The 18,321-nt window shown below is 38.7% G+C and overlaps 1 protein-coding gene across 1 annotated transcript; it reads right to left on the bottom strand.

Annotated features, from left to right (window-relative positions):
* Positions 1 to 1,355: 1,355 nt before the first annotated feature.
* LOC130456889 (guanylate-binding protein 3-like) lies at positions 1,356 to 16,708 on the bottom strand. The gene is made up of 3 exons (XM_056814604.1): positions 16,285 to 16,708; positions 5,379 to 5,574; positions 1,356 to 1,516 (listed from the first exon to the last, which is right to left on the bottom strand). Exons 2-3 carry the CDS (start codon positions 5,566 to 5,568, stop codon positions 1,356 to 1,358), a joined length of 351 nt encoding a protein of 116 aa, XP_056670582.1. The 5' UTR covers positions 5,569 to 5,574; positions 16,285 to 16,708.
* Positions 16,709 to 18,321: the final 1,613 nt, after the last annotated feature.

The raw sequence follows: 18,321 nt of genomic DNA, 5'->3' as shown, positions 1-18,321 counted from the left end.
TTCCTCTTGACCTTCTAAAGTGTGGATAGCTTATCATCTTCCTGGTGAGGGAGTTCTGAAAGGATATTGCATCTGTTCCAAGGCCTGGTGGTTGATAGTGTTCATACTATTGTAGACAAAAGTGCTGCTGAGCAAGATGGCCAGGGCAAAGATCCAGGAGCCATTCTTGGAGTCACCCTACAAAACAGAATTTGTCAGTGAGCCTATGACTCAATCCTTCATCCATAAGAGTGTCTGATCCTAAGAGTCAGGGTCATTTCCACTGAAGTCAGGAAATGGTCATCTGTTTATGATTTGGGGTTATATTGTTGGGGCTGGAGGTTGTAGTCTAAAATATTGTCTGGCAACTAGGTCTAAAAAGATTCTCTCTCTGTCTTTTTGTCTCTGTCTCTGTCTCTGTGCTTGTCCCTGTCTCTGTCCCTGTCCCTGTCTCTGTCTCTGTCTCTGTCCTTGTCTCTCTCTCTCTCTCTCTCTCTCTCTCTCTCTCTCTCTCTCTCTCTCTCAATCTCTCTCTCTCTCTCTCTCAATCTCTCTCTCTCTCTCTCTCTCAATCTCTCTCTCTCTCTCTCTCAATCTCTCTCTCTCTCTCTCTCTCTCTCTCTCTCTCTCTCTCTCTCTCTCTCTCTCTCTCTCTCTCTCTCTCTCTCTCTCTCTCTCTCTCTCTCTCCTGCCATAGGATGTAGGTGCTATTATTTTAATCATTTGTAAAATGAGGAAACAAGTAGAGTGAGTTCAACTGGCTTGCTCAAGATCAAGCACCTAAATGTCTGAGGCATAATTCAGATCTTTCTGATTCTATGTCTAACACTCCATCCACTGCCACCTAATTGCTCCTTGAAGGCAGGGACTGAGTGAGTTGGGTATTTTTACTTCATATTTAGTAGATTGATTTTTTTTCATTCATTGGTGAATTTATAGCATGGAGGAACAGTTTCAGAAGTGGGTTTTCATGTTTTATTATTTTTTAAAAAAGAAATGGGAACCTCCTATAGAAAATCGGATAGCCAGACAACCCATCAGTCCCGAGATCCAATACCAGCCTCATCCTTGGGTTTTGGTCAAGTTCCTTTTTTGACTTCTCTGTTTTTAGTGTTAGAACCTTGGGGAAGTCATTGATACAACAAGAGTTTAAGACTTTGCTCTGGGTCTTTTAAGTTACTGTGGGATGGCCTTCTTCCCCAAGTGATAATAACATCTCAGAACCCTGGCCTCAGCCTAGGGACCCATTTCAGACTGATCACCTGACAGACACATTACTAGGAAGCATTGCTTGGCAATATTCTTTCATATACACAGAGGCTGGCCTGATGTAAAAGGTCATTCCTTCATAGGTCAGGCAGAGCCAAGGAGGGCAATCAAGGGAGCAGAATTTCACGGTTTTGATTTACCTTTTCCACATCTCCAAGGCCCTCAGTGTCAAGCAGAACTAAGGTATGGTCAGATCTCCTGGGGTGAGGGACACACCACATCCAGATTCCCTTTGTGTGAGACTGCACGGTGGAGCCCAGGGAGAAGCCTGCAAGGGAAGAATGAGACTTGAGCACCCAGGGGAGGCAGGAAGCCAAAAGTTTCATCAGCCAAAGTCACAGGTCCTAAAGTGAGAAGATGGCAAACTTGTCAATGGGGAAAGAATAATAACAAGCATAACAGTTTGCATTCATATAGTACGTTTTACATGTTTTCTCATTCAGTATTCACAGTAATCCCATGAAGTAGTTATTACTTTCTATCTCCATTTCACAGAAGAGAAAACTGAGACTGGGAAGGGTCAATTATTAGCCCTGGATCACCTAGCCAGTAAGTAGCTGAGGCAAATTTTAAACTCAGATCTTCCAGGTTCCTAGTCCTCCATTAGCCAATAGCCCTTTCCTAGGGACAGAGAAAAGCAGGCATTAAGTTCAACCAGAGCAACATGAGATTAGGTTTGTGGGGTAAGATTGAGGGTAAAGGTGGTAGCACCCCAGAAACTTTCTAATACCTAAACTAACAGGGAAATCGCTTATCTTCCAGGGGAGAGAAAATCTCTAAACTGTAGGAATCCCAGGCAAGTTCCATAAACATACACATCATAGAAATGTGGTGATTTCCTAGAAGTAAGCCAGTTTCAGTTTCAATCTAATTCAAAGTGTTGTTAGCCAAGGAAAACTGTTCTTACAGGAAATGTCTTTCTCAAATAGGGAGATGTTATGAAAGGAAACAGGCCTGCTAGGTGCCAGGCACAGTGCTAAGCATTTTACAAATATTATCTTATTTGATCCTCACAACTTTGCGACATTTTGTTACACCCATTTTATATAGGAGGGAAACAGAGATCAAGGGACTTGCCCACTAGGGACACATCACTGATAAGAATCAACCTCTAGATTTCAATTTAAGAATTCCTGATTGAGGGCTTGGCCTGAATACCCATGCACCACCAGTCTATAGAAAGAGGGCCCTTGACCTTGACTCCCTTATAACTCCGAATACCTTTCCCTCAAGGAAAATTATCTCTTTCCTGGTATTTAATTTGTTATAGGTATTTGTGTGTTGATACATATTTAATTGGTATTTGTTGTGCTTTTAAATATTGTTTTAGTTTGAGATCTATATGGTCCATATGTTGGGTAGCCACATTTGCCCTGACCTTTAGCAACAGCAAAGCAAGGGTGAGGGTAAAGAAGCCCTGCACAATTATCTGTTAGATTTGAGAGTAAGCACTAAAAATACCAATGTGTGGAGGCACCATTGAAAGGTCTTTACACTCAATGTGAGAATTTTAGAGGGATGTGAGATATTAGAAGAATTTTCAGGAAGGAAATAATGCAGCTGATATTCTAAGAGAGCTTCCTGACAATAAGGATCTTTGCCTGATTCTCCAGAGAGAAATCAAGGTAGGAAAAAGCCTGCTGGCGTGCTGGAAGGAGCTCTGATATAATTTCCTGGGACATTACATTCTTTGTTGTGGGTGTTAGTGGTAGAGATTTGTACAGAGTCTGCTCAGGAAGAAATGATTAAGTTCTTGCTACCTAGGTTGAAGAAGTGAGAGGTTAAGGCCATCCTGGCACTGAAAAAGTTCAGTGCAAAATGAACCCAAACTTGATGGGGTGCGAATGTCCTAGGATTCCCTTGAGAGGCAGGGCTGCTTGACCAGCCAGTAACCCTGAGTGCTTTCTTTCTCTTTTCATGGGGAGCCTTGGTAGAAATGGAGCCTTTCCAGAAAGGGATACTAATTTGGAGATAATCGAAGATATATGTCATTTTATTATATACCGTACTCATTTATAGTTAGATCATTGAGTTAAATAGATTAAAAACTTGCACCATAAAAGAATTAATAATTGATTTAAGGCTATCTCTTCATAGCTTTGGACATTAAAAAAGTTCTTTATCAACCATATATTAAAGGAAATGATGGGGTAAACTATGAATAACATCTAGATAAAATGCAAAGTATTTTAACCAATGTCAATGAGATGGTCTTGCAGTCATTATTCTGGGGAGTAGCTCCTTTGGGGAAGGGGTCAGCCCTCACTACCACCACCATCACTAGCTGAACAACAAGCTGAGCCACTTATTGGCACCACCTGTTGGCATCAGGCAAGCCTGAAGTCCTGAAAACAGCATCCTCCCCCTCACCCTGGCCACTAGTGCTGCATCCAGCCCACCTCAGTCAGCCAAGATTCAGGAGAACAACCCTTCACATCTGGCTACTAATTCTACAGATGCTGAAACCCCCATTTCTTCAATAACTACAGAAATTTAAGACCCATAAAGAAACATTTGCATCATTCAAATCCTTGGTACTGACCAATAATTCTTCAAAGGTAGTTTTAATTAATGGAAAAATAATAAAGATGCATTACTCTGATTTTCTGCCAAATCATTGGTGCCAATGAATTTTTCCTTGTGATTTGTACCTGAATCCTTCTGTGTGTTGTTTCCTCATTAGAATACAAGCTCCTTGAGAGTAGATGCCATCTTGATTTTATAGTGGTATCATTAGTGCTTAGCACAGTACTTTTTATGTAGTGCTTAATAAACTCATTCATTAAGGTGACGAAAGGAAAGGTGGGAAAATTCTGATGGTAAACTTGTTGATATTGTTCAGGGCTCACTTTGTATGGAGCATCAAATTAAATCAGTTCCAAGTATCTTTTAGCATTTAATCTACCATGTGCAGAAATAGTGCAGAATAGTACAGAAAGCTTTGACTCTAAAGCAACAGGACCTAGATTCAAATCTTTCTGGTATTGTTTACTGCCTGTATGGTATTGGACAGATCACCACATATCTCTGAGTTTCCTTAACTGTAAAAAAAGGACAGTTGAATTAGAGGTCCTCTATGGTCCCTCCCAGTTCTAAGCTGATGATCTTATGAGAACAATCAATAGGATGAAAGTGTTTCTTGTAATTTGGATGGTCTGATTCATCATGAGAGTAACTGACAATCAGATTCTTAGATTAACATAATGTAAAGTGGAGGCAATAATCCTGAGCAAAAGTAGGGATAACAGTAGGCAAGATAGACAGCCACTAAGAGAAAAGTGTCCAGAGATGGAAACCAGGGACACTTTTTGATTTAAAAAAAAATCATAGACTTTTAATGCCAGACCATTTGAGTCTCTGCCATGCAAATATTCATTCTATGGTAATTTAATTCAGAGATATTGCAGTGTAAGTTCTAAGTCTTTGGGAGACCCTCTATTCCCCAAATCTATCTCTCTTGTCTGGAATATTTCCCTTCTTCATCTCAGCCTTTTGACTTCTCTGGCTTTGTTCAGTTTCCAGGTAGAATGAAATGAGAAACTTTTCTTGATCACTTGAATGCTAATGCCTTTCCTGTCATATTTATCTCCTTTGTATAGTTTTCTTTGAACATTGTGTCCCTCATTAGACTGTGAGTTCCTTGAGAGAAGGGATTGAATTTTCCTCTCTCTGTATCTTCTGCACTTAGTTTGTAACATAATTATTGTAGTTCAATTGCTAGACTCATGTTTTATTCCTTGTGACCTCATTTTGGTGTTTTCTTTGCAAAGATATTGGAGTGGTTTGTCATTTCTTTTTTCAGCTCATTTTTTTAACTGGTACAGAGCTGAGTCAAACAGGGTTAAATGATATACATAGGATGACACGGATATTAAATATCTGAGGCCAGACTTGAACTCATGAAGATGAGTCTTCTTGATTCCAAGCCCAGTACTCCATCTACTGAACACATAGCTGCCATTCTAGTACACAGTAATCACTTAATAAATACTTATCGACTGGAAGGCAACAGTAAACCAAGAGCCAACTTTTAAACCTTCATTAGGTCTTGGACATGCCATGTTGGAACTGTAACTTGTGGCACAAAATCCTCCAAAAGCAGACTCCCAGGGGCTAGAGACTCCACTCACCTTTGTTCTTTCCTGCTAGTCTGTTCATCAGGTAGGATTTTCCAGTACGATATAGGCCAACAATAGCTACCACCACCACGGGCTTGGTGATGGAAGTAAGAATCTGTCGGGCTTCCTGGTTTACTATCAGCTCTCCATTGCTGTTTTCTACCAGACATACGGGTGCCTGCATGGACTCAGCTGATGGCATGGTCACCTATAAATGTAGAGGAGCCATTTAGACAAAAGGCAAAATGAAGAATTTACATAATTCCCAATTGGGGCTGCCTGGGTGAGTGAGAAATTAATAATAGCAGAAGAGAGGATGCTCTGTATTTGTAGAATTCTTTTTTCAGGAACACAGAACTGGCAATGGCAGATAATAATGATGATGATAATAATAATAATAACTTTTATATAGTACATTAACAGTTACAAAACACATCATAAATAATATCCATTCTTACAAATGCTAAAACTGAGGCAGACAATTTCTAGGATTTAAACAAAAGTCCTTCTGACTCCTGGCCCAGCACTCTAACCATTTTATCACTTGGCTGCCTTGAGTAGCTCTCCCATCATTTCATTCTTGATCTTTAGTGCCAATCTCGAATGTCCCACCCTTGAAATTTCTACCTGGCAGTGATCACAATCATAAACCTTTTCATATGCTGGTAGAAGGCCACAGTGACCGTGGCCATGAGTAGGTAGGAAGCATGTGTAATATGGGACACTGTCTGGGGCAAATCCTTTGAGAGAGAATTTTTTTTTTAGTTTTGTTTTTTTAGTGTCTGGTTTTAGTCTCTTCTCAATGTTGCCTGAATGACTTTGATTTGATACATCCCTCGATCCCACCCTGAAGTTTCTGACCACTGCTCCAATTCCTATTTTCTGACCGCTACTTTGTCTCAGAATGTGTCAGCACCAAGAAGCTCTTTGGTTTGTTTCTGGCACGGTACTGTCCTTAATCATTGGCACCATGGTAGAGTAGATAGAGAGTTGGTTTGAGAGTTAGGAAGACACAGATTAAATACTATCTTTGACTCCAACTGGCTGTGGGACCCTAGGGAAGTCCCTTACCCTGCCAATGACCCATGCATCTCCCCAAGGCTATAAAACAGAACAATTTTAGGTCTACATTGGTAGGGGAGGATTTTTATTCCTAGAATATTATTACTCCAAAGGAATCTTAGGTCCTTACACAAACATTCCCCCAAATACATAATAACAATTGGTGGAAGTCAGACTTTTCTTTTTTTTTTAAACACTTACCTTCTGCTTTAGAACTGATACTAAGTATTAATATGACTATCATTATGAAATATCTGTCCTATGGGAGAAGAGTGATAAGGGCTAGGGGTTGAGAGACTCACTAGGGTCACAAAGCTAGGAAGTGTCTGAAGCCAGATTTGAACCCATGTCCTCCTGATTCCAGACCTTGTGCTCTATCCACTGTGATTCTTGGCTGCCCCTCATACCTTTTCCAGTAGAGAACCAGAACCTCATGGGAGGAATCCAGAAACATCCCCTTAGTGACTGATCTCATAATAACTGAGACTCTGGCCACCCCTCTTCCCTCTGGGGGAGGGCTCTGGGCCTGTGCAGCCAGACTCCAGGCCCAGAGCCCCAGTTGAATCCAAACCTTACAGAAATGGTTGACCTGTGAAGACCTTTTGAAATCTTTCTGGGAGTGAGGAAATGAGGCCAAGAATGCCGACGGTCATCCTCCCTACTGCCCAGGTGACCAGGGATTCTTCCTGCCTGGTTTGTAGCTGTTTGCCCAGGACTTTTGGTCCAAAGTGGAGCTTTACTGCTGGGGACATCCCACAGCCCGGTCCAAGACAGACTTCTGTGTGTGAACCCTAACCTTCTAAGACAGAGCTCATGTTAGATGATGGGGGAAAGTGCAAGGAGACTTTTTGCCTGTCTCTTGAAATAGAATCTGCACATTCTGGGCCATCAAAGGACAAGGAAAAGTGACAAGACATGCCATCCCCTAACATGGGACTTGTGGCCATGTGGCCGCTTGGATGTAGGAGTAGACTTGCAGTCTGGAGAAGCTGGACTCAGAGCCTGTCAGCTCTGTGTCAATGGACTTAACATCTCTGACCCTCAGGTTCCTGTGCAGTGGGCACAAGAGCAAAGCATCTCCTTCACTGGGTTGCTGTGAGGCTCAAATGAGATAATTTCTCTAAAGCACTTAGCAAGCCTGAAAGGTCATTCAGCTGCTGCTGGCATTAGCTTAATCTACTCTGCCTTAGCCAGTATTTTCCCATGTGGAATCCAACCTTGTGCTCTGGCAATTCTCTCAGCATTCTCCCAGCACCCTGCTGAACAGGGCTGAATCCACAGAGTCCAAGGGGCATCTCTGCTGCCCATGCCCCAAAGAGTCTCCAGGAAGGAGAAGGGCCAGCCTCCCAGTGGTCCTTCCAGCATTGGGGCTAAAGAGGATTTGCTGGCACTCCCTCTGCTCCTGTCCCATCTACAGCCCACCTAGTGTGATCTGGGAACTCAAGCTGTGCTGCTCCTGATTCTCAGGTGATATAAACTCAGGCACCTTTGCAGCCTTCATAGTTTCTGCCTTCTCTGAGCATCAACTGATCTCCCTGCCACTATGATTGCCCGGTGATAGAAGAACAGAGCCCGAATGCAGGAAATCTAATTCATATGTGGTTTCTGCATCACTCAGCTGAGAATCACTAACTTAACATCTATATGAAATCTTAAGAAATCATGCGATTTCATCCCCTGCCTGGACACCACTAATGTATTGTCTATCCTTTTATTGAAGAGAAAATGGGGAAAGGATCAGACAATTAGAAGAGGAGGGACCAGAACCGGAACCAGTTCTCCCATATGGCTCCCCAGAGTCAAGTCCTTTTTAGAAGCTTGTCCTCTGTCTTCTGAGGAATGGCACCATATTCAATAGAATAACCTGTCAACCTCAGCAATTCCTCTTCCTGAAGGAGGGCGAGTCATGCTACGTCCAGAACACACAACCAAGGGCCAATGTCGGGCTTCCAAATAATTGTGTGAGACCAGAGGGAGGGGTTTGGATAAACCCAGGAAAATGAGCATGTTTTGTTCAAGCCAATTCCTTATCTCTTCCCCCTGGGCTTTAATCCTGAGAAACAACTTCGAACCCCGGGGGAAAGATGTAGGAAGGAAAAAAGAAAACTTGGAAATAGCTCATACCTGTTTCCCGAGGCTTCAACCTAAACTGTTCAGGGATGTTCTCCCAGGTTCCCTTTCTCTTCCCTCTTCTTTCTCTTCTTGCTTTTCTGGGTCGTTTTTCAATATGTTTCTCTTACTTATAGTAAAAAGGCAGGGGTGGGAGGGACAAGAGAAACTGAAACCAAAAGCAACTCTCGCTGTTTCTAACTCCCTTGGTCTAAAATTGGACACTCATGCAGATCTGTGGGTTTGATGTTTGAGAAATGAGGCAAGTGTTTGCTTATTCTCCAGCCAAGAGGGCTTCTCTTTCTGATGCTTCAAGCCTCACAACCAGCCCTCCTTCACAGGGTCCCTTAGACAGTTCTTTGGAATGTATTAATCATCTGCTGTGTTCCAGAAACCCCTAAAGGGGGACAGGGAGTCTTCTCTGAAGATTTGTCCAGCCAGAGAAAGGGAAGTGCCCCAGAGCTAAGAATAGGTCCAATTTAGGTTGATGCCTTGGACTTTTTTCTCCCAATAAGGAAAAATGGAGATGAGCAAGGAAAACAAATTGGCAGTGATGGGAAACATTCATACCCCATTAAGTGCTACAGTGATAACAACGGGTAAAAGAAATAATTTAATTTTCCTGAAATGAAAAATTTTCAGCTATAAAATCAATACAGTTAGCAGAAAAAGTAAAGATTTTAAATGGGGAAGAAGACCTTGCTACAAAATTCTCTGATAAAGTCTTTATATAGCTGATGAAGATATATAGAGAACTAACACAAATATGTATTGCCAAGGGCCAATTCCTAATTTAAAAAATTAGACAACATTTATGAATAAATTGTTCTTTTTATTTTATTTTTTACAACCCTTACCTTCCACCTTAGAATCAATACTATATGCTGGTTCCAAGGCAGAAGAGAGGTTAAGTGACTTGCCAAGGGTCACATAGCTAGAAAGTGTCTGATACCAGTTTTGAACCTAGGAATTCCTGTCTCCAGATCTGGCTCTTGATCCACTGAACCACCCAGCTGCTCCCAAATTATTCTTTTTAGAGAAAAATAATATTTTTATTTTTATTTTTAACATACTTTAAAGAATAGTTTGACTTTTAAATTCTTGGTTTCCCCCTAGTCTCTACCCTACCCATTAGGAATTCAAGTAAGATAATAATATATGCAATTATGCAAAACATATTTCCATATTGGGTAGGCAGGTAGCACAGGGTATAGAGCACTGGGCCTGGAGTCAGGAAGACTTGAGTTCAAATCCTGTGTCAATTACTTATTAGCTGTGAAACACTGGGCAAGACACATAACCCTATTTGCCTCAATTTTCTCATCTGAAAAATGAGCTAGAGAAGGAAGTGGCAAACCACTCTTGTATCTTTGCCAAAAAATCACAGATGGGGTCACAAGACCTATTAAGAGTCAGACAGAAATGAAATGACTGAATAACAACAATGGCTATATTATCCATGTTGCGAAAAAGGCAAGAAAAAAAAGGAAAAAATATGTTTCCTTTTGTATTTAGAATTCATAGGTTCTCTTTTTGGAGGTGGACAGCATTTTACATGAGTCCTTTGGAATTGTCTTGAATCATTGCATTGATCAGAATAGCTAATCTTTAACAACTGATCACAATAGAATATTACTGTTAATGTGTATAGTATTCTCTTGATTCTGCTCACTTCACTTTGAAGTATCCATGAAAGTCTTCATAGGTTTTTCTTTTCTTTCCTTTTCTTTCCTTTTCTTTTTAAACCCTTCCCTTCCATCTTGGAGTCAATACTGTGTATTGGCTCCAAGGCAGAAGAGTGGTAAGGGCTAGGCAATGGGGGTCAAGTGACTTGCCCAGGGTCACACAGCTGGGAAGTGTCTGAGGCCAGATTTGAACCTAGGCCCTACGGTCTCTAGGCCTGGCTCTCAATCCACTGAGCTACCCAGCTGCCCCCCAAAATGAGACCTTTAAAGGGGAATTTGCTGTAAACATTTTTTCCCATGTTTCCCACTTTCCTTTTAATTTTGGATGTATGGGTATTGTTTGTAGAAATGTTTTAATTTCATGTAATCAAAATTATGCATTTTACTTCCTGTGAGCCTCTCTATGCCTTGTTTGTTTTCAAATTCCTTGTTTATCTATAGATCTGGCATTTAAATTTTTACATGCTCCTCTAATTTACTTATGATATTACCCTTTTGGTCTAAATCATGTCCCTATTTTGACATTATTTTGATACACAATGTGAGATGTTAATCTATACCTAGTTTCTTCCAAACTGCTTTCCATTTCAGAAATATTTGTCAGATGGTAAGCTCTTGCCTCTAAAGTTTGTATTTTAGGTTTTTAAAATGTTAGATTATTTTATTAATTTTCTACCTTGTATTATGTACCTAATCTATTCCAGTAATTCAATACTCTATTTCTTAGATCATTTTGGCGATTAGTGCATGATAATATAGTTTGAAATTCACTGCTACTAGGCTTCCTTCTTTAATATTTCCCCCCATTAATTTCCTTTATATTCTTTACATTTTTTAAAAAAGAATTTTGCTATTATTTTTCCAATTCCATAAAATAATTTTCTGATACTTTGGTATGATATTGACTAAATATATGAATTTGGGCAGAGTTGTCATTTTAAAAATCATGTTGGCTTAGCCTACCTATGAGCAATGAGCCTACCTATGAGTTGTGGGATGGGCCAGTCTCCCACAGGGGATGGGGTCTTGGAGGTGGGACCGTGTTGGCAAAATGATGGATGGGACACAGATTTCACATTCAATCCACAGTACAGGTTTCACAGGATAAACTGCTCTGTCTTAGCGGAGGCCTGGCTTTATTTTATACTCTCATGATCACACATCTACTTGGCACACAGTTTCATTCTCAACATACAGTTTCCATGGATCCTAACAACAGACAGGAAGCCTAGAGAGAAAGTCAACAAAACATTGTTGCAGGATCAAGAGGGTAGAATCAACATGACTCAGACATAGGTTAGGGAATTCAGAGCACAGATTTGCCAGAAGTTTTCATGCCTAGAAAAGAGAATTCTATCTAAGTGGGTATATAAGAATGTTTAGGTTTAATTTTATAAGTGGGATCTCCTGGTAATATCTGGGACATCTGTATTAACCCTGTAAGCATGTTGCTCCCATCTATTTTTCCTGGGGCTAAGTAAGAATAATAATCATAGCAATTCTAATAATAAGGGGATGTTAATAAGGAAAGTCACTTAGGGGGTTTCAGTGGGAGTTTCCATCCTTCCTGGGGGCTGCTTTGCAGTCCATGGTTTCCATGTGGACTTTGTCAAACAGCATGGTCTTTGATGTTTCCTGGCAAGCAATGAATATTTCTCTAGTTGCTTTGTATATTTGTCATTATCTGTGAGAAAAGTGTTTTGTAATTGGGCTCATATAGTCCCTAGGTTTGTTTGGTTGGTAGACTCCGAGGAGTTTTATGTTATGTTCCATGATTTTGTTTTTATTTTTTTTGAGTTGTATAGCCCTTGATTAGCAACTTAACTAGAAAATATCTGTTGTACAACATGGTTAGTAGTTGACTATACAAGAGATTTATTATATTCTAATACAGATCATTTGTAAATGCAATTATTATTTCTAAGGATTTTTCACCACTTCACAATTTACAAAGCTATCCTGAAAACTGCATATATGCACATAGGTGTTTTAGTTTGTCAAGAGCTTTTAATGCATGTATTGATATAATCTTATGATTTTTCTTGTTTTTTTGTTATTGATATAAACAATTATAGTCATAGGTTTCCCAATACTGAACTAGCTCTATGTTCCTGGTAGAAATCTTAACTTGGTATCATGCTTGACATTGTAATATATTGCAATCTCTTTGCTAGAATTTATTTAAAATTTTTATATCAACTCATTAGGGATACTTGCTATAGTTTTCTTTCTGAGTTTTTGTTTTCCAGGGTTTAGACATCAAAACTATATTTGTATTATAAAATAGATTCCCTTTACCTATTTTTTCAAATAGTTTATGTAGTATTGGGATAATTTTTTTAGATATTTGGAAGAATTCACTGGTAAATCCATTTCATCCTAGGTATTTTTTCTTAGGGAGCTCATTTGTACCTTGTTTAACTTTTCTTTCTTTTTTTAAAGATAGTGTTATTGAAGAATTCCCTTTCGTATTCTGTTAATCTAACCAATTTCCAATTTTTATAAATATTCATTCACTTCACTTAGATTTTCAGTTGTATTGGCATATAATTGAGCAAAATATTTCCTCATAATTTTTAAATTCTATCTTCACTCATCATGCATTCACCTTTCTTAGTTTTGATGTTAGTAAATTGATTTTTTCTTTCTTTTCTTTTTAAATATTTCCCCATGTTTACATGATTCATTTTCTTTCCCCTCCTCTCTTCCCTCCCACCTTTCAAAGGCAATAAGCAATTCCACTTGGTTGTACAAATGCTATCCACTTGATACCCATTTCCATATTCATTTTTGCTATAGAGTGATCTTTTAAAGCCTAAACCCCAAATCATATACCTATACATACATTTTTTCTTTCTTTTAAAAAAGAAAATCAAATAATGTTTTATCTATTTTACCATTTTATTTTTAATATCAGACCATTTCCTAGTCTTATTTATTAGCTTAATGCTTTTCTTACTTTCAATTTTATTAATGTCTCCTTTGATTTTCAGTATTTCCATTCTGGTTTTTAATTGGGGATTTTTAAGTTATTCTTTTTATATTTTTTTCAGTTGCACGCCCAATTCCTCTATCTCTGCCTTCTCACTTTTATTGGGGAATATGTTTAATCAATGTACATATTTAAAAATATAGATTTTTCTCCACATATAGCCTTGGATGCATCTCACAAATTTTGGAATGTCATCTCATTTTTGCCATTCTCTTTTATAAAATTATTGATAATTTCTATGGTTTTTTCTCTGACCCCTTCATTCTTTATGACTAGATTATTTAGTTTCCAATTAACTTTCATCTATGTTGCCACACCGCTTTATTAAATTGAATTTTATTATGTTATTATTTGAAAGGAGTACATTACATATTTCTACTCTTTTGCATTTGGCTGTGAAGATTTTAATGCCCTATAACATGGTCAATTTTTGTGAAAGTACTATGTACCACTAATAAAAAGGTCTCCTTTCTATTACCATTTCATTTTCTCTAGAGGTCTATTATAGTTAGCTTTTCTAAGATTCTATTCATTTTCTGAGATCTCATGTCTGAGATCATGATTGTGATCTCTATCGTTAAAAAATTTTTTTAGTTGAAGTACAATAGATTCTACTCTGTTACCTCATCCTAATTCTGTGTGTTTCATCTAAATAATATTTTGTTGAATTCTGGTTTCTAATCCATTATGCTAACCTTTTCTGTTTTATGCGTGAATTCATTCCATTCACCTTTACAGTGTGATTACTAACTGTGACTTTCCCTGCATCCTATTTTCTTCTGTTTGCCTTCTCTTTTTTTTCTCTGTCTATTGTCAAATGTCTACTTTTGAGAGTCTGACCTTAATCTGTCCTCCTTCTTATCATTCCCCTTTTTCTCTTTTTCTTCTTTCTCTCCCACTTTTCTGTTGAGTGAGATTGATTTCTATATCAATTGATATAGAAACACATACACACAAATATCGTTTTCCATCTTTGAACCAGTTCAGATGAGAGTCAGGTTTAAGTATTCTCCACATCACTTTCCATTCATTTTCCACTCCTTTATAAAAGATTTACCTTGCATGCTTCTTTTATATTAGTTTCCCCCATTCTTTTTCTAATTTTCCCCTACTCCCAGTGCATTCCTCTTTTCATCCCTTTCCTCCCTTAATTTTGGAGATAACTCCAACATAACTGATTCACATATGTGCCCCATGTCTGTATAGACTCTTTCAACTGCCCTGGTATTGATAGAGTTTTTAGGATACATGTATCATCTTTCCTTCCATGAGTATAAACAGTATAGCCTCATTAATTTCTTCATGATTTCGTCTTTGTTTTTACTTTTTTATTCTCCTACTGAGTCTTGGGTTTGAATGTCATTTTTTGAACTCTGATCTTTTCATCAGGAATACTTGAAAGTCCTATACTATTAAATATTCTTCCCTCCCTCCCCCAATAAAAAAAAAAGAGGATTATACCAGGACTGCCGATTTTCAGTTGTAATCTTAGCACGTTTGTCTACCAGAATATCATGTTCCAAGTCCTCTGCTCCTTTAATGTAGTATCCGCTAAAATATTTTGTGGTCCTAACTGTGACTCAGGATTTGAATGGTTTTTTTCTGTTCGTGACATTTTCTCCTTGATCTGGGAGCTATCAAAATTGACTATAAAATTCCTGCTTTTTTTTTTTTCAGTTTTTCAGTCTCTTTTAGGATGTGATTGGGAGATTATTTCAATTTCTATTCTCTCTCATTCTAAGATATTGGGGTAGTTTTCTTTGGTAATTTCTTGAAAAATGATATATAATTTAGATATCTATTTATCTGATTTAGAGTCAAGTAAACTGAGCTAGAGAACAATATATACAATAGCTCCAACAATGTAAATAGAAAGAATAAAAAAACAAATCAAATAAATATTCTATAATTATAGTGACCTAATATGACTTTGAAAATGAAAGTCAACTCCTTAATAAGACCACATTCAGTGCTGATTTTAATGTGACAATATTTTGAAATTAACTCCACTTATTAATGGAACCCAGATAACCAATTCTAAGTAACTCAATATATTAACAATTGCTAAAATGAAGTAAAAAACAACTGTTTTCCCAATTGTAAAAAGGAGATAATTAATAGCAACCACCTCTCGGTGTTGTTGTGAAAATCAAAAGAAATAATATTTGTAAAATTTCTAGCACAATGTATGGCACATAGGAGACATTATGTGGATGTTTATTCACTCCTTCCCAGCGTGCTTTTCATTTTAGTTCCTAAGAACTAAATGTTTTGTATAATTGTGGGAAAATATGCCTCATATTTATATGAGGAATATTTTGAAACTCTTTTTACTATGCTTTTAAGGTAAATGCATTTGATAAGTAAGATAAATGCATTTGATAGGAAGATAAAATGCATTTGCATACATTAGCATAATTGTTAATGAGAAGCATAAAAGAATGCTCATGAGCTATAGTAGTAGGAAGAGATACCTCTTCAGGCTTAAATCCTAGGTAAGCCAGTGGGTTCTCTGTGAATTCTAGAGTAAGTTGTAGGAGTAGCTTGAGGGTGGTGGTGGTATGTTCTAACTACAGATGGTTTATGGATAACTGGGAATCCTCTCTGGATATTATATTCTCAGTATATAGTGTATTAGAAGTCTTGTATTTAAAGTACATTTTTACCTTCAGTGCTTGCAAGGGATGGGAGCCTCTTACTACTATACCATACTGCTATTTAAAACTAGGAAAAAAGGGGGCAGCTGGGTGGCTCAGTGGATTGAGACTCAGGTCTAGAGATGGGAGGTCCTAGGTTCAAATCTGGGGTCAGACACTTCCCAGATGTGTGAGCCTGAGCAAGTCACTTAATCCCCATTGTGTAGCCCTTACTGCTCTTCTTTCTTGGAACCAATACTGTGTACTGGTTCCAATACCAGAAGATAAGGGTTAAACAAAACTTGCTCATTATTTCCTCCATCAGATAGTGAGCTCGAAATGGTTTTTTACTGTCCTTAGAGCTTAGCACAATGCCTAGCACATAGTAGGTTCTTAACAAATATTCATTGACTGATTAACAAGAGATAAATTACCTGTCCCAGGAGATGAAAGATGATTGAATAGAGTTGGAACTTCTTTTAATCCCAAGACTCTGCAGGAGACAGTGGCAGCTGTTTTACCGCTGAGAAGGGAAGAGCCAAGTGGATGGAACTCAGCAAAGCTTTACATAGTGATTGGAGACATAGACAGTTTTGAAGTGCAAGGAAAAGCTCCCAATCCAACATCTCCATAGGCTAAATAGATGAGCCTTGTAGTACTAGAGGTCAGGCAGGTATAAGGAAAAGCTGAAGGCTATGTTGAATAATCATTTTTAGGGGTGTAAAAAGAAACCTCCAGAAGTTGTGACTCTTGGGCCAAGTTATTGAGCTGGTCTCTTTCAAATGAGATGAAAAGTTTGTCTCTGGAGATGGAAGATCCTGGTTTAGTAGGAAAGGGTGACAGATACCATTTATAGAGAACCGTGATGCTGAGTGCTGAGATGATGTGCAGTGATTGTGTTAAGGAGGCTGCCCCACCTGGGAACAGAGGCAACTACAGAGAAGAATGCAGATCAGCTGACTTAAACACTGATGAAAAGTAATAACCAAAGACATCTGCCTCCAGCTGAGAAGTACAGGAGGGCAGGCAATGGGAGTCAGGTGGAATAGAAGAAGCCCTGCTCAAGGTGGTGTGGGACAAGCAGAATGGACCTGCTCAGAGCCTGCCCAGATAATATAAGTTACAGATATAATATACAGAGCAAGAAAAGGCAGTGGAGGGATACTTTTGATGGACTCAGGTTTGAACTCCCTTTTTATTAACTTTGCAAATGAAATTGTTTATAACTCAAGCCAGCTGAATTTGTGTGATTATAAGAGGTGCTAGTCGCCACACTGGACAGCTCCATGAATGAATAGTCCCATTATCCAAATGGGGAATATAAAGTAGTGTAATAGCTGATATTTTGAGGGTGTATTTTGATGGATACTAGATAACTAATGGATCAGGTAGTTATCTTCTTTTTGCCTAACCTCCTCCCTTCTGTACCTCCCTCTTCAGAAGCTTTTAAGCCTCCCCTTCACCCTTCTTCAGTCTCCTTTAAGTCACTCAGTGTGAGCTGTGAGGTTTCAGTGAAATAGTTCTACATCTTGTCAAACAAGGGGTTTATTTGGGGAAGACAGGACAAGGGTGGAGGATGGAGGTAAGAGGGATAGGGTTTTCCTTGTTATCTACAATGAGTGTTAGGTTGGAGGATATTGAGAGAAATGGCAATCTAGTCACTAGCATCAAACAGAGCCAGTCAGATAGAGATATCAGAACTATTGTCCTTTTCTTTTCTGCCTTCAAATCAGCCAGGCCACTTCCAACTTGATTATCCCTAGTCCCAGAGATAAAATCAGCTTCTTGCTTCAGTCACCACCATCAGGCAAAGACCAAAGACCTTCAGCTTCAGTCAAGCAGTTAACTCTTGCCTCCAACTCTTTCCCAGTCACATTCCAAATGGAATCTTCATTTGACTGACAGATGACCCATCACCAGCTTCTGTCCTTTGCATGCATTTTCTTATAATTTCTCTCTTCTCCACAATAGAAAATTGATAGATCCCTCAAAATTCACTCAGTCCCTTTGCATCAAGAGGGAATCTCTGGCAGAAGAATTTTTCATTGCTAATGAAAACAATAACTAGATCTGGTTACTGTTAACACTTAGGAGTTTGCAAAATGCTTTCCTCATAACTACTGCTGAGGTTTATACAGCTGTCTCTGTCTCTCTGTCTCTGTCTGTCTGTCTCTCTCATTTTTGTATGTCTGGTAAAGGCAGTACAGAGTATCTGTATTTCTCCAGGCATATGCATATTATCCATAGCCAGTTAGGTGGTGCAGTCAATAGATCACTAGACTTGGAATCTGGTAGATGAGTTCAAATCCTGCCTGAGACACTTCCTGGTCGTGTGACCCTGAGCAAGTGATTCAACCTCTACCTGTCTCAGTTTCCTCATCTGTAAAACAGGGATAATAGTGGCATCTACCTCCTAGCAAATTATGAGATTTATTACTTTTCCTGGTTCACCTCTCAGAAAGGAATGGATA

Source organism: Monodelphis domestica, chromosome 2, assembly GCF_027887165.1.
Source record: "Monodelphis domestica isolate mMonDom1 chromosome 2, mMonDom1.pri, whole genome shotgun sequence".
NCBI classification, from domain to species: domain Eukaryota; kingdom Metazoa; phylum Chordata; class Mammalia; order Didelphimorphia; family Didelphidae; genus Monodelphis; species Monodelphis domestica.
The sequence above is the reverse complement of the archived record's forward strand: the minus strand, read 5'-3'. Positions and strand labels throughout refer to the sequence as shown.

Excerpts from the sequence above, each read along its gene's own strand:
- LOC130456889 (XM_056814604.1), bottom strand. The coding sequence starts at position 5,568 with ATGCCATCAGCTGAGTCCATGCAGGCACCCGTATGTCTGGTAGAAAAC. Across the intron at positions 1,517-5,378 it reads ACTAGCAGGAAAGAACAAAG|GCTTCTCCCTGGGCTCCACC; the intron begins GTGAGTGGAGTC and ends CTTCCCTTGCAG.